The 16587-nt window shown below is 38.3% G+C and overlaps 1 protein-coding gene and 1 pseudogene across 1 annotated transcript; one reads left to right on the forward strand and one right to left on the reverse strand.

The window, feature by feature from the left end:
- Positions 485-1422, reverse strand: LOC102190053 (annotated as a pseudogene).
- On the forward strand, positions 15010-15960 carry LOC102189777 (olfactory receptor 52A1-like). The gene has a single exon (XM_005689924.2). It carries the CDS (start codon positions 15010-15012, stop codon positions 15958-15960), a length of 951 nt encoding a protein of 316 aa, XP_005689981.2.

The raw sequence follows: 16587 nt of genomic DNA on the forward strand, positions 1-16587 counted from the left end.
AGCCTTTTGGACTCTGTGGGAGATGGAGAGGGTGGGATGATTTGGGAGAATGGCATTGAAACATGTATAATATCAGATATGAAATGAATCGCCAGTCCAGGTTTGATGCACGATACTGGATGCTTGGGGCTGGTGCACTGGGAAGACTCAGAGGAATGGTACGGGGACGGAGGAGGGAGGGGGGTCCAGGATGGGGAACACGTGTATACCTGTGGTGGATTCATGTTGATGTATGGCAAAACCAATACAATATTGTAAAGTGATTAGCCTCCAATTAAAGTAAATAAATTTATATTTTAAAAAATAATGAAAAAGCTAAAATGACTTATTGAGTTAGAAATTTTAGAATTTGTAGACATCTAGTAAATAAAAGATCTTTCAGGTGGCGAATGTATTTCAGTTTGTGGGAGTAGGAGCAATTCTTACATAATCTCTTGTACTTTCATTTATTTTTGAACCATTTCTTTTATTGATCCAACTACAATCAGACAACTTTGACCACTAGTGTCCTAAGAACGTGTTCTCGTATTTTCTTGGTCCTTACTCCATACACAATGGAGTTGAGAAAAGAGGGCACCAAAAGATACATATTTGCAATAAAAATGTGGATATGCGCAGGTATATTTTTCCCAAAACGGTGAGTGAAAAAGGGAAAACCAGCGGTGCAGCAGAAGACAAGAATAACACAGACATGGGACCCACATGTGCCTTAAAGCTAGCTTCTCAGGATGGTAGGTGGAGTACAGAGCGGAGGATGAAGACACAGGATATAGCAATGAGAACCGCATCACATGAGCCAACGATAGTAGCCATACTGAGGCTATAACGCTTAGTGGCCCCTATGTCCATACACGCCAGCTTCACAACGGCCATGAACTCACCATAGGTGTGGGCAATGATTCGTGTTCTGCAGTAAGGCAGCTGTTTGAGCAGAACGGGGTGTGGAGAAAAGAAAGCAACTCCCCAAATCACCACAATAATACCCATTATAGTGATGTGAGTGTGGGTGAGAATGGTGGTGTGGCACAGTGGATGACAAATGGCCACATAACGGTCAATGGCCATGGACAAAAAGAAGCCTGATTCCAAAGCAGTAAAACTATGAATGAAGAACATTTGGGTCAGGCAGGCATCAAAGGCAATGTTATGGGCTCCAAGCCAGAAGAGACAGAGCATGCGAGGCAGTGTAGACATGGAGAGGACCAGGTCAGTGATGGAGAGAAGGCACAAAAAGAGAAACATAGGCTTACAGAGGCTTCGCTCTGCCCTAATCACAGCTAGAACGGTCACATTCCCCACCATCGCCACCACATACATGGAGCAGAAGGGAATCCCAATCCAGGCATGCAGGTGCTCCAGTCCTGGGATGCCCATCAGCGAGAAGGTGGCAGGAGAGGGATGAGAAGTGTTGAGAGGAGGCATGATGGCTTTTTCTTTGATTTTTATCAGGTCTTCTGAAGATAAAGTTACCATGCCAAGATGATCACAACCAGATGCTGAAAACACAGAGATTTATTATTTCAGGAAGATCCTTAATGACTATTGTTAAAAACAGCTCAAATTCCTACTCAGGCTTATTTAAATGCCTGAGATTCAGATTAATAAAATGAGTTAGAACATGCCAAATTATCGTGCTTTCTGAAATACACAAAGATAATAATTATATCATTTCATATTACCTCGAGGACCTATGTATCACTTTGTCCCTTTGTTTCTTGTAAAAGGTTTCATCTGTAATCACACTTGTACTTAATTGAACAAATATTTCAGTTTTGTGCAGTTTTATGCTTCTCCATTGAGCTCTCATTCAGTATTCCTCCCATGTCACTGAATTTTTCATAAGTGAAAGTGACCAAGCAGAGGCCATATGGAAATTTCAGGAAATTATTTAAAGGAGGCTTAATGGAGGAATAGAATGAATGGTCCCTGTGTCTTTCCATATGATACTGAATTCTTTGGCATAACTTTTAGAATCAGTAAGTCAGTCTATGATTTCACCCTTTCCTTTGCCATTCTGTGTGACTAATCTTACAAATAAAATATTCGGAAGTTTGTTTTTTTATATATTTCTGGGCTTTATTACAGTAAAAAATGACTGATAATGCAAATTTGGCTTTTTTTCATTATTTAGCTTTAAATGTGTAAGTTACTCTTTAGCCTTATGCAAGTAACTTATAAGACAAAAAATTAAACCAGAGGGGAGGGAAGGATAAGTTATGTAGAAATGATAGCAAGGAATAAAATTAAGTGTAGTAAGTCAAGAAAAGTCTTCTTGAGTAGATGACACTTAGACTAGAATCTGAATAATTTATGACTTCATCCTATGGGAACTGAACATATAGGTACAGACAGGTAATTCACATCTATCTATTGTTTGATCTATCTATCTCCACACACATGTACATAAACACAAACAAAGTAAAGCGGCATAAACAAAATTCTATTAGGAAAGATAATCATGACTTAATGAATTAAAATAGGTGTAGGTGGAATTAAATAGTGTAGGTGGAATCAAAGAGTACAAAAGTCATTCAAGTGAGATGAGATTCTATGATTAAACAATCACCTAACAAACAGGACATTTTACAACCCAATCTCTAGAACAGTGGCTATCACTCAATAGCATATGTTGGGGTATAGATACAATACAAAGCGGTGCAAGAACAGAACTGGAAAATATATACACTCACAGATACATACACTTGTTTGAAAAATACTTTTTTTTATACACATAATACTATAATCTATTATATCATTTCCCCAAAAAATGCCAACCTGTAGTAGAGTCCAAAAATCATGAGATATCCATATTGTTGTTCCTTCAACAGATTCATGCAATATGAAATATGGACAAAATGAGAGCTAACACTCACTACTATAATATCCTTAAAAAAAGAGCTTTGCTCCTTGGAAAAGCTTTTTTTTTTTTTTTTCAATTTATTTCATCCAAGGAGATTGAAAAATGTCAATTCCCTTTGTTTTAAACAATTATATCTTCTTCCTTGAATCTAGGTCATTTGGAAAATAATAAGATGTCGTTTAAGGCCATTCAGTGTTCTTCAAAGTTTCCTCGATCACTGAGACCAGACTGTCTCTTTCATTATATCATTCTCAAGGTTAAGAAGCAATCTAGACATGTACCTTCTATATGTAGCAGCTTAAGTATGGCAATCTCAGAGGATAAGCAGGAATGACCTCTGACAAAACACAGTTCCTTAAGGAATCACTGGAAGAAGGGAGTATGTTTGTATTCTTGATGAGGATTCAGTTCAGTTCAGTTTAGTCACTCAGTCGTGTCTGACTCTTTGTGACCCCATGAATCGCAGCACGCCAGGCCTCCCTGTCCATCACCAACTCCCGGAGTTCACTCAGACTCACGTCCATCGAGTCAGTGATGCCATTCAGCCATCTCATCCTCTATCGTCCCCTTTTTCTCCCCAATCCATCCCAGTATCAAAGTCTTTTCCAACGAGTCAACTCTTCACATGAGGTGGCCAAAGTACTGGAGTTTCAGCTTTAGCATCATTCCTTCCAAAGAAATACCTACAGCAAATTCCCATTGGCTATTTATTTTACATATGGGAATATAAGTTTCTTGTTACTCTTTCCATGCATCTCAGCCTCTCCTCCCCTCTCCCTATGTCCATTAGTCTATTCTCTATGTCTGTTTCTCCATTGCTGCTCTGTAAATAAATTCTTCAGAACCATTTTTCTAGGTTCCACATATGTGTGTTAGAATACGATATTTATCTTTCTCTTTCTGACTCACTTCACTCTGTATAATAGATTCTAAGTTCATCCGCCTTATCAGAACTGACTCAAATGTGTTCCTGTTTATGGCTGAGTAATATTCCATCATGTAAATGAACCACAACTTCTTTATCCACTCATCCATCAATGGACATCTAGGTAGCTTCCATGTTCTTGCTATCGTAAATACTGCTGCAATGAACAATGGGATACTTGTGTCTTTTTCAACCCTAGTTTCCTCAGGGTATATGCCTAGGAGTGGGGTTGCTGGGTCACATGGTGGTTTTATTTCTAGTTTTTTAAGGAATCTCCATACCATCTTCTATAATGGCTGTATCAATTTACATTCCCACCAACAGTGCAAGAGTGTTCCCAATTTCTCCACACCCTCTGCAGCATTTATCACTTATCAACTTTTTGATGATGGCCATCATGATGATGTGATCACTAATCTGGAGCCAGACATCTTGGAATGTGAAGTCAAGTGGGCCTTAGAAAGCATCACTACAAACAAAGCTAGTGGAGCTGATGGAATTCCAGTTGAGCTATTTCAAATCCTGAAAGATGATGCTGTGAAAGTGCTGCATTCAATATGCCAGCAAATTTGGAAAACTCAGCAGTGGCCACAGGACTGGAAAGGGTCAGTTTTCATTCCAATTCCAAAGAAAGGCAATGCCAAAGAATGCTCAAACTACCGCACAATTGCACTCTTCTCACACGCTAGTAAAGTAATGCTCAAAATTCTCCAAGCCAGGCTTTAGCAATACATGATCCGTGAACTCCCTGATGTTCAAGCTGGTTTTAGAAAAGGCAGAGGAACCAGAGATCAAATTTCCAATATCTGCTGGATCATGGAAAAAGCAAGAGAGTTCCAGAAAAACATTTATTTCTGCTTTATTGACTATGCCAAAGCCTTTGACTGTGTGGATCACAATAAACTGTGGAAAATTCTGAAAGAGATGGGAATACCAGACCACCTGACCTGCCTCTTGAGAAATCTGTATGCAGGTCAGGAAGCAATAGTTAGAACTGGACATGGAACAACAGACTGGTTCCAAATAGGAAAAGGAGTATGTCAAGGCTGTATATTGTCACCCTGCTTATTTAACTTATATGCAGAGTACATCATGAGAAACACTGGACTGGAAAAAACACAAGCTGGAATCAAGATTGCCGGGAGAAATATCAAGAACCTCAGATATGCAGATGACACCACCCTTATGGCAGAAAGTGAAGAGGAGCTAAAAAGCCTTTTGATGAAAGTGAAAAAGGCGAGCGAAAAAATTGGCTTAAAGGTCAACATTCAGAAAACAAAGATCATGGCATCTGGTCCCATCACTTGATGGGAAATAGATGGTGAAAAAGTGGAAACAGTATCAGACTTTATTTTTTGGGGCTCCAAAATCACTGCAGATGGTGACTGCAGCCATGAAATTAAAAGACGCTTACTCCTTGGAAGAAAAGTTATGACCAACCTAGATAGTATATTCAAAAGCAGAGACATTACTTTACCGACTAAGGTCCGTCTAGTCAAGGCTATGGTTTTTCCTGTGGTCATGTATGGATGTGAGAGTTGGACTGTGAAGAAGGCTGAGCACCCAAGAATTGATGCTTTTGAACTGTGGTGTTGGAGAAGACTCTTGAGAGTCCCTTGGACTGCAAGGAGATCCAACCAGTCCATTCTGAAGGAGATCAACCCTGGGATTTCTTTGGAAGGAATGATGCTAAAGCTGAAGCTCCAGTACTTTGGCCACCTCATGCAAAGAGTTGACTCATTGGAAAAGACTTTGATGCTGGGAGGTATTGGGGGCAGGAGGAGAAGGGGACGACCGAGGATGAGATGGCTGGATGGCATCACAGACTCGATGGACGTGAGTCTGAGTGAACTCCAGGAGATGTGATGAACAGGGAGGCCTGGCGTGCTGTGATTCATGGGGTTGCAAAGAGTCGGACACGACTGAGCGACTGAACTGAACTGAACTGATTCTGATCTGTGTGAGGTGATATCTCATTTTAGTTTTGATTTGCATTTCTCTAATAATGAGTGATGTTGAACATCTTTTCATGTACTTGTTAGGCATCTGTATGTCTTCTTTGGAGAAATGTCTGTTTAGGTCTTTTTCCCACGTTTTGATTGGGTTGTTCGTTTTGCTGGTATTGAGTTATATGAGCTGGTTGTATATTTTGGAAATTAATCCTTTGTCAGTTGTTTCATTAGCTATTATTTTCTCCTATTCTGAGGGTTGCCTTTTCACTTTGCTTATAGTTTCTTTTGTTCTGCAAAAGTTTTTAAATTTAATCAGGTCCCACTTGTTTACTTTTGTTTTTATTTCTGTTACTTTAGAAGGTGGATCTTTCTTTGATTTATGTCATCGAGTGTTCTGCCTATGTTTTCCTCTAAGAGTTTTATAGGGTCTGGTCTCACATTTAGGTCTTTAATCTATTTTGAATTTACCTTTGTATATGGTGTTAGGAAGTGTTCTAATTTCATTCTTTTACATGTAGCTGTACAGTTTTCCCAGCACCATTTACTGAAGAGATGTCTTTGCCCCACTGCACATAGTTGCCTCATTGTCAAAAATAAGGTACCCATAGGTGTGTGGGTTTATTTCTGGGCTTTCTATCTTGCTCCATTAGTCTAAATTTCTGTTTTTCTGCCAGTACCATACTGTCTTGATGACTTTAGCTTCGTAGTATAATCTGAAGTCAGGAAAGTTGAATCCTCCAGCTCCATTCTTCTTTCTCAAGACTGCTTTGGCTATTTGGGGTCTTTTGTATTTCCATATGAATTTTGAATTTTTTTTCTTCTAGTTCTGTGAGAAATGTCATTGATAATTTGATAGGGATTTCATTGAATTGTAGATTTCACTATTTGCGAAAATAGTCATTTTCACAATATTGATTCTTCCTACCCAGGAACGTTGTATATCTCTCCATCTGTTTATGTCATCTTTGATTTCTTTCATTAGCATCTTGCAATTTTTGTGTACAGTTCTTTTGTCATCTTAGATAAGTTTATTCCTAGATATTTAATTCTTTTTGTTGCAATGGTGAATGGAATTGATTTCTTAATTTTTCTTTCTGATTTTTCTTTGTAAGTATAAAGAAATGCATGTGATTTCTGTGTATTGATTTTGTGTCCTGCAACTTTGCTAAATTCACTGATTAGCTCTAGTAATTTTCTCATAGTATCTTTAGGGATTTCCATGTACAATATCATGTCATCTGCAAACAGTGAGAGCTTTACTTCTTTTTCAATCTGGATTCCTTTAATTAATTAATTAATTTATTTATTTCTTCTTTGATTGCTGTGGCTAGAGCTTCCAGAACTTTGTTGAATAATAGTGGTGAAACTGGACCCCGTTGTCTTGTTCCTGATCTTAGGGGGATTGCTTTCAGTTTCTCATCATTGAGAATAATGTTTGATGTAGGCTTATCATATATGGCCTTTACTATGTTGCGGTAGGTTCCTTCTATGCCCATGTTTTGAAGCGTTTTAACCATAAATGGGTGCTGAATTTTGTCAAGGGTCTTTTCTGCATCTATTGAGATTACCATATGGCTTTTATCTTTCAGCTTGTTAATATGGTGTATCACATTAATTGCATATACTGAAGAACCCTTGCATCCCTGGAATAAACCCAACTTGATTATGGTGTATGAGCTTTTTGATGTGTTGCTGAATTATGTTTTCTTAAATTTTGTTGAGGATTTTTGCATCTATGTTCATCTGTAATACTGGCTTGTAGTTTTCTTTTTTTGTGTTGTCTTTGGTTTTGGTATCAGGGTGATGGTGGCATCAGAGAAAGAGTTTGGAAGTGTTGTTTCCTCTGCAATTCTTTGAAAGAATTTTAGAAGGATAGGCATTAGCTCTTCTCTAAATGTTTGACAGAATTCTCCTGTGAAGCCATCTGGTCCTGGGCTTTTGTTTTTGGGGAGATTTTTTATCACAGCTTTAATTTCAGTGCTTGTAATTGGGTTGTTCATAATTTCTATTTCTCCCTGGTTCAGTCATGGCAGGTTGAACTTCTCTAAAATCTGTTAATTTCTTCCAGGTTATCCATTTTATTGCCATATGGTTGTTCATAATAGCCTCTTATGTTCCTTTGTATTTTGCATTGTCCATTTGAACCTCTCCTTTTTCATTTCTAATTTTGTTGATCTTCTGTCTTTTTTTCTTGATGAGTCTGGCCAAAGTTTGTAAATTCTGTTTATCTTTTCAAAGAACCAGCTTTTAGTTGTATTAATCTTTACTCTTGTTTCTTTCATTTCTTTTTCATTTATTTCTCTTTATGGGATCTTTATGGTTTCTTCTCTTCACTTAAATTTTGTTGTTGTTGTTCTTCTTCTTCTTTTTCAAAAAATTTTTTTTTTTATTTTAAAGGATTTAAAAGCCAAAAACACAAACATTATAAATACATGTTATTGGTTACATAGCATATAAAGATGTAATTTGTGGTTGCTGCTGCTGCTGCTGCTGCTGAGCAGTTCCTTCAATCATGTCTGAATCTGTGTTACCCCATAGATGGCAGCCCACCAGGCTCCCCTGTCCCTGGGATTCTCCAGGCAAGAACACTGGAGTGGATTGCCATTGCCTTCTCCATTGTGGTTGCTAAGCTCTAACAAAGAAGAGCTTTTATATGTCTTTGAAGATATATAGATCACATTATGAGAAGTGCTGGGCTGGATGAAGGACAAGCTGAAATCAAGATTTCTTGGAGAAATATCAATAACCTCAGATATGGAGATGACACCACTCTTATGGCAGAAAGTGAAGAACTAAAGCGCCTCTTGATGAAAGTGAAAGAGGAGAGTGAAAAGTTGGTTTAAAACTCAACATTCAGAAAACTAAGATCATGGCATCTGCTCCCATCAATTCATGGCAGATAGATGGGGAAACACTAGAAACAGTGACTCACTTTATTTTGACAAGCTCCAAAATAACAGTAGATACAGTGACTGGCTTTATTTTTCTAGGCTCCAAAATCACTGCAGATGGTGATTACAGCCATGAAATTAAAAAACACTTACTCCTTGGAAGGAAAGTTATGACCAACCTAGACAGCATATAAAAAGCAGAGACATTACTTTGCCAACAAAGATCTATCTAGTCAAGTCTATGGTTTTTCCAGTGGTGATGTAAGGATGCAAGAGTTGGACTATAAAGAAAGCTGAGCACTGAAGAATTGATGCTTTGAACTGCGGTGTTGGAGAAGACTCTTGAGATTCCCTTGGACTGCAAGGAGATCCAACCAGTCCATCCTAAAGGGGATCAATTCTGGATGTTCATTGGAAGGACTGATGTTGAAGCTGAAACTTCAATACTTTGGCCACCTGGTGCAAAGAGCTGACTCATTTGAAAAGACCCTGATGCTGGGAAAGATTGAGGGCAGGAGGAGAAGGGAACAACAGAGGATGAGATTGTTGGATGGCATCACCGACTCGATGGACATGGGTTTCTGTGAACTCCAGGAGTTGGTGACGGACCGGGAGGCCTGGCATGCTGTGGTTCATGGGATCGCAAATATTCGGACATGACTGAACAGAAAATTACTGCAGACGGTGACTACGCCATGAAATTAAAAGATGCTTTCTTCTTGAAAAAAAAAAAAGTTATGACTAACCTAGACAGCATATTAAAAAGCAGAGACATTACTTTGCCAACAAAGGTCAGTCTAGTCAAGGCTATTGTATTTCCAGTAAGGATAAGCGTGGATGTGAGCATTGGACTACAAAGAAAGCTGAGTGCCAAAGAATTGATGCTTTTGAACTGTAGTATTGGAAAAGACTTTCAAGAATCCCTTGGATTGCAAGGAGATCCAACCAGTACATCCTAAAGGAAATCAGTCCTGAATATTCATTGGAAGGACTGATGCTGAAGCTCCAATACTTTGGCCACCTGATGCCAAGAAGTGACTCATTGGAAAAGACCCTGATGCTGGAAAAGATTGAAGGCAGGAAGAGAAGGGGATGACAGAGGATGAGATGATTGGATGGCATCACCGACTCGATGGACATAAGTTTGAGTAAACATTGGGAGTTGGTGATAGACAAGGAAGCCTGGCATACTGCAGTCCATGGAGTCACAAAGAGTCGGACATGATTGAGCCACTGAACTGAAGATATATTATTATTAATTATGAATATCCTGCTATAAGTTTAAAAGGCTATATGTAATCCTTTTACATATATAAGGATATGTATATCCCCTTTTATATAGAGAAATAACCATAAAGAAAATGTTTACAAAATGTATACAAAATGATAAGGAATCAAAAGGTGTCAGTAGAAATATCAGCTGAAAACAAAGGAAGACTGAGGGAGAAACAAGGAACAAAAAGGAGTAAAAATACGTACAAACATAACAAAAATGGCAAGAATATGTCCTTTTTATGAACAGTTAAATGTTAATGGTTTAAACTCCCCAGTCAAAACACGTAGAGTGAAAGAATGAATTTAAATAACAGAATTTAGATATGGATCAAGGTGGTAGAGTAAGAGAATGTAGAGTTCACCTCCCTAAACAAACACATCGAAATTACATCTTTATGTGGAACAATTCTCACTGGAAACAAACTGGAAACTGACTATACTTCACAATCAAGGTTGTATGAAAGATTCATGTAATCATATAGGAAGGGAAGAAAAGTGATGGGTCTGGGACCATGTTCCTGGGAAAGAACACTGAGGAACAGGGAGAATTTATGGATAAGACCCCCGCCATGGGAGTTAGGCAGAAAATGCCACAGATTGGGTAGCCCAGTCCTGGGGTCCTGTGATCGGGAGAAGAGCCCTGTTGGCTGGTTGGAGAATGACTGGCACTAATGGGAGTGTGTAGGAAGCATGTGTGAGGAGCGTGTGTGCACTTAGCTTGCCTGGAAGGCAAGATGGAGGGAAGTCTGCTCTATGGGTTGCCATGTTTCTCAAGACCACCTTGGCATGTGCTCCAGATCAAGCTGAGTGAACACTCTGGCCCTAATCACTCCATGCCACAGAGCAGCACTGGATATGGGTAACTATGACCCACAACCAGGTGGGGGCAGTTGTGGTAGAGGCTGGGGGCAGTAATTGGCTGTGAGGGACAAAGGGGCTTGCACCTGAGGCTGAGACTGATCAAAGTGAGGAAAGCAATTATGGGAAACTGCACAGAAAGCATTATCTTCCCTAGCGGCTCAGCAATAAAGAATCTGCCTAGAATGCAGGAGATGCAGGAAATATGGGTTCAGTCCCCTGGGTTGGGAACATCCCCTGGAGGAGGGCGTGGCAACATACTCCAATATTCTTGCCTGGAAAACCCCATAGGCAGAGGAACCTGGTGGTCTACAGTCCATAGCGCTGCACTGAGTCGGACACAGCTGAAGAGACTTAGCATACATGCATGCATGCATAGAGAGTACAGTTTGGATCCCTGTGTACAGCCAACACGAGTTAAGAGACAGCATGGGCCCCAATAGCTTCACCACTCTCCCATCTCTGGGTTAAGTGTCTGAGTGCAAAGAGAGGGAAAAACACACATTAAAAGGGAATAGGAACAGCTTGGCTGTAAACAACTTGGAATTAACCTCCAACCCTGATAGGGTGGTAACGGTCACTGAGCAGAAAGAATGTCCCACATCACAACTAGCTCCGCTCTAGCTTGTACATTTCCAGTTTCAATGTCTAAACAACAAATGGATCACTGAAGAAAAAAAAAATGAAAGAAAAATTTAAAATGCCTAGGGAAGAAAAAAATCACACACACAAAAATGAATCAAAAACTATGGGACACAGGAAAAGCAGTTTTAAGAGGGAAGTTTGCAGTGATACAAGCTTACCTCAGGAAACTAGAAAATTTTCAAATAAGCAACCTAACCCTACAGCTAAAGAAACAAGAAAATGAAGAACAACAAAAGCCAAAACCAAACCAAAAATATACATTAAAAAAAAAAATCAAACTCCAAAAAACGTTAGTAGAAAGAAAGAAAGAAAGATCAGAGGAGAAATAAATGGAGACAAAGGAAAGAAAGAATCGGTGAAACTATGAGTTGGTTCTGATAAACAAAACTGATAAATCTATAGCCAGACTTATCGAGAAAAAAATGAAAGAGGGCCCAAATGCATAAATCAGAAATAAAGAAGGAAAATTAACAAACAGTACAACAGAAATACAAAGTATCATAAGATATTACTACTAACAACTGTAGGGTAATAAAAAGGTCAATCTAGAAGAAATGGACAAATTCCTAGAAATGTATAATTTCTGAAATAGAAAATGTGAACAGATAAATTATCAGTACTGAAATTTAATCAATATTTACAAATTCTCAACAAACATTATTTCAGGACCAAATGACTTCACAATTGAATTCTACCAAATATTTAAAGAAAAGTTACTATCTGTCCTCAAACTAGTCCACAAAACTGAGGAGAAAGGAACGCTTCCTAGCTCATTCTGTGTGGTCAGCATTCCCTTAATACCAAATCCAAACACCTTATTTAAAAAAAAAAAACAAAACTGCAGATCAACATCTGTTATATACAGATATAAAAAAAATTCTAAAGAAAATATTAGCAAATCAAATCAACAATGCATAAAAAGAATTATAGACCATAACCAATACAAATTGTTCAAAGATAGAAAAAGGATAAAGAAAACTATGACATGATCAAATCAAGAATATATGCAGACAAAGCATTTCACAATACCCAAAATTCATTAATGATACAAAATTCTCAGAAAACCAGAAACAGAGGAAAACTAGCTCAATTTGATGAAGAGTATCTTAAAAAAAAAGAAAAAAAAACTATAGTTAGTACAATTTACAGTGTGAAATTCAAAACATTCACTAGGATCAGGAACAAGGCAAAGATGTTCCCTCTCTCTACTGTTTTTCAACTTAATATTGAAAGTCTTAGCTAATGCAATAATAAAAGAAAAGAAAAGGAATAGAGTTTGGGAAAGAAGAAACAAAATTATCTTTGATCACAGATATTGCAATGGTCTATGTAGAAAAATCCAAAAGAATTGACAAAAATTTCTGTAATTAAGCAATTATAGCCAGGTTTCATGATACAAGGTTAATATACAAAAGTCTATCTCATTCCTACATACAGCAATAAAAAAATTATAATTTAAATTAAAATATATTACCATTTATAATAGTACTTAAATAAAATACCTAGGTATAAATCTTATATATATGAGTTCTGTATGAGGGGAAAGTACAATATACATATTGTATATTTTTACATATTTTATTGTATGTATGTATATTTATTGTATTGTATATATGTATACAATATGTATATTGTATATTTCTATATATATATATAACAAAATACATGAGTTGGAAGACTTTTCAAGTCTATAAGTCTATAAGTAGTAAATTTCAAAATTGTCAAGTTGTCAGTTTTTCTAACTTGATGTATGCTGCTGCTGCTGCATCGCTCCAGTCGTGTCCGACTCTGTGCAGTCCTATGGACGGCAGCCCACCAGGCTCCTCTGTCCATGGGATTTCCAGGCAAGAGTACTGGAGTGGGTTGCCATTTCCTTCTCCAGGGGATCTTCCCAACCCAGGGATTGAAGCCAGGTCTCCTGCACTGCAGGCAGACTCTTTACTGTCTGAAACACCAGGGAAGCTCAAAGGTACCTGTAAAGGTACATTTACCTGTTGCTTAATTTCTCTACATCTTTTCATGTATAAATTTAAAGACAAAATTGCCAATACTTGGCAGTCAAGTGTCTCAATTTAAGATACTCAGAGAACTTAGGTTTGGAGACTAAAATAACCCACAAATATATGAAAAGTTCAGAATTTTTTAAAACCTAGAAAATAAAACTATATTTTGTGCTTCTTTAGCATCCTTCAGAACCACTGTCCCTCATATGTCTCTTGTTCCAACTGATCTGACATGATCAATCTCTGGTAGACTGAATAAATTCATTCAAGCTCAACATTGTAGAGCTTCAAATTATGCCATCCTTCAAACTCCATTCCCAAGGTAATAACTATCAACACCATTAATCAGAAAGTGTAACTGGAGGTGATCCTTCTACAAATTGTAAATGGGAACCAGTAGGTAAATCAAATCCCCTTCAAGTAACAGTCACGAGATACAGTTTCTAAACAATGGTCTCATAAGATAGAGAATGTTGTTACATTTAGCAGCAGCCAGCTCTATAAAGAATCATAATCAAGGATCTCCTACTATTTTGGTCCCTTACAGTCATTAATATATTGTTGTTGTTCAATAACCCAGTCCTGTCCAACTCTTTGAAACCCCATGGGCTGCAGGACTCCAGGAAGTCTAATATGTAAAGTAGGATATGTGATTTTAGAGATCAAGAAATGTAGGGATCCACTGATCCTGAACCTCAGGAACAAACCATTATTTTGCTAATCTAACTTCAGAGTGTGTCTAAACTAGCCAGATCCTGCATGTATATATAATGTATAATAAAAAATAATATTATGTAATATAACAACAAAAAACAGCCTTTCTATTCTTTCCTATTCTGCTCAACAGATCAACCTTAAACATAAATGAGCCTTAATTTACTTAGAGAAGCAACCTTACCTGTCTGTGTCTGAGAGAAGACCACTCTTTTCAAATTTGCATACCAGGTCACATTTAGTGTCCCAAAAAACTGTAGTTTGTTTGATATTTATTGAATGAGATAATTTAAGAACGGTGAAATCTATTCTGACAAATTCCATTTGAGAACCAACTCTAGTAATAAAAAACTCACTCACTGGGACCAAAAGTAGGGTGGCTAATACTGAAGGTTCCCATAGGATTAAGTACTAACACTCACAGGACAACAGAAACAAGGTTTCTTCTGGGACTCCAAGCCACCCAGAAGAATAACCAGCTGCTGTGAAAATAGGAGGGCATTTGTAAGAAGATAAAGAAGAAACTCTGAATGCTGACTTTTCAGGCAAACAAGATAAGAACTCAAGGAAGATGCCAAAGATTGATGCTCTTCATTTCATAATTTTCATTTCCACAAGAGCTAAGAGCTACATCAAGAATACTGAAACTTCCATTTTCCACTTCTGATAAAGCTGTTGTATGATTGCTTGCTTCTGTCATTTGGCATGTATTATAGAACCTCAAATAATTTTGTCTAAACTGCTATCCAAAGCACTGAATGGATGGTCAGTATGGTTGAATGATAAAGGTTGAATGAAAGTGAAGCCTGAACAATTCTGACTTCCTATCCAAGTTTTCTTCTGCGCTTATCATAATCAGTGGTGAGAAGACAGAATACCAACCTCTATGGCACCCATTAACATGTCATATTTGAACCCCAGAACTGTAATCTTGATTGGAATTCCTGGACTACAACATATGCAGTTTTGGATTGGGTTTCCTTTTTTTGCTGTGTGCCTGGTGGCTCTTTTGGGAAACATCATTTTACTGATCATAATCCCTATGGAACGCAGCCTACACCAGCCCATGTACATCTTCCTGGCAGTGTTGGCAGCCACTGACATAGGACTCTGTGCAGCCATTGCTCCCAAGATGTTGGCTATCTTCTGGTTCAGGTCTTACTCCATGGCCTTTGACACCTGCTTAGCCCAGCTGTTCTTCATTCATGCCTTGCAGTGCATGGAGTCTGGTATTCTGTTGGCCATGGCGTTGGACCGCTATATTGCCATCTGTGATCCTCTGAGGCACACATCCATTCTCACACCTTCAATTCTGGGTCGCATGATGGTGATAGTGGCAATTCGAGCTACAGTGTTGGTGGGTCTCTTACCCATTCTAATCAAAAGATTGCACCTTTTCCATTCCACTGTAATTGCCCACTCCTACTGTGAGCACATGGCTGTGGTCAAGCTGGCTGCAGAAGACATCCGTGTCAACAACACATGTGGTCTTTTCGTAGGTTTTACAATTCTGGGATTTGATATGATTTTCATCCTCATTTCCTATACCCTTATTTTCCAGGCTGTTTTTCGTCTACACCAAAAGGAGGCACGGCTCAAAGCATTCAACACATGCACAGCTCACATTTTTGTTTTCCTTGAGTTTTATATTCTTGCCTTCTTCTCCTTCTTCAGTCATCGTTTTGGACACGTTGTCCCTTCTACTCATATTCTTCTGTCTACCATCTACCTTCTTGTACCACCTGCACTGAACCCTATTGTCTATGGGGTAAAAAATAAGGTAATTTGTAAGCGTGTGGCACAGGTTTTTCTTCTGAATCATGGATCCCAACAGTGATCTATCAAATGTCCCTGGACATGTAGAGAATATTTTATTTCCTACAAGGGATAGAGTTCAGACTGTGCTTGTTAACTGTTGGGGTTTTATATCATCATGCTCTATCTTCAAAGTATTTATTTCCAAGACGACAGCTAAGTTGACATAAGAAGTGTTCAGGTTAACACTGATATTATCTCTCTATCTCTAATATACTTCTCTTCTAATATAATCTTTCTTATTCCTTGCCTTGTTTTTAATTTGTAGTTAATTTAGTTCTTCACAAGAGATCATTCTTTGATTTCAGTCTTTGAACTTTTGGTACTGGAATACCATCCAACCATTTCATCCTCTGTCACCCCCTTCTTCTCCTGCCTTCAATCTTTCCCAGCATCAGGGGGGTCTTTTCCAATGAGTCAGCTCTTCATATCAGGCGACCAAAGTACTGTAACTTCAACTTTGGCACCAGTCCTCCAATGAATATTCAGAGCTGATTTCCTTTAGGATTGACTGGTTTGATCTTCCTGCTGTTCAAGGGATTCTCAAGAGTCTTCTCCAGCACCACAGCTGGAAAGCATCAGTTCTTTAGTTCTCAGCCTTCTTTACGGTCCAACTCTCACATTTGTACATGAATACTAGAGAAACAAC

The sequence above is a fragment of the Capra hircus genome, chromosome 15 (assembly GCF_001704415.2).
Source record: "Capra hircus breed San Clemente chromosome 15, ASM170441v1, whole genome shotgun sequence".
Lineage (NCBI taxonomy): Eukaryota > Metazoa > Chordata > Mammalia > Artiodactyla > Bovidae > Capra > Capra hircus.

Excerpts from the sequence above, each read along its gene's own strand:
- LOC102189777 (XM_005689924.2), top strand. The coding sequence starts at position 15,010 with ATGGCACCCATTAACATGTCATATTTGAACCCCAGAACTGTAATCTTG.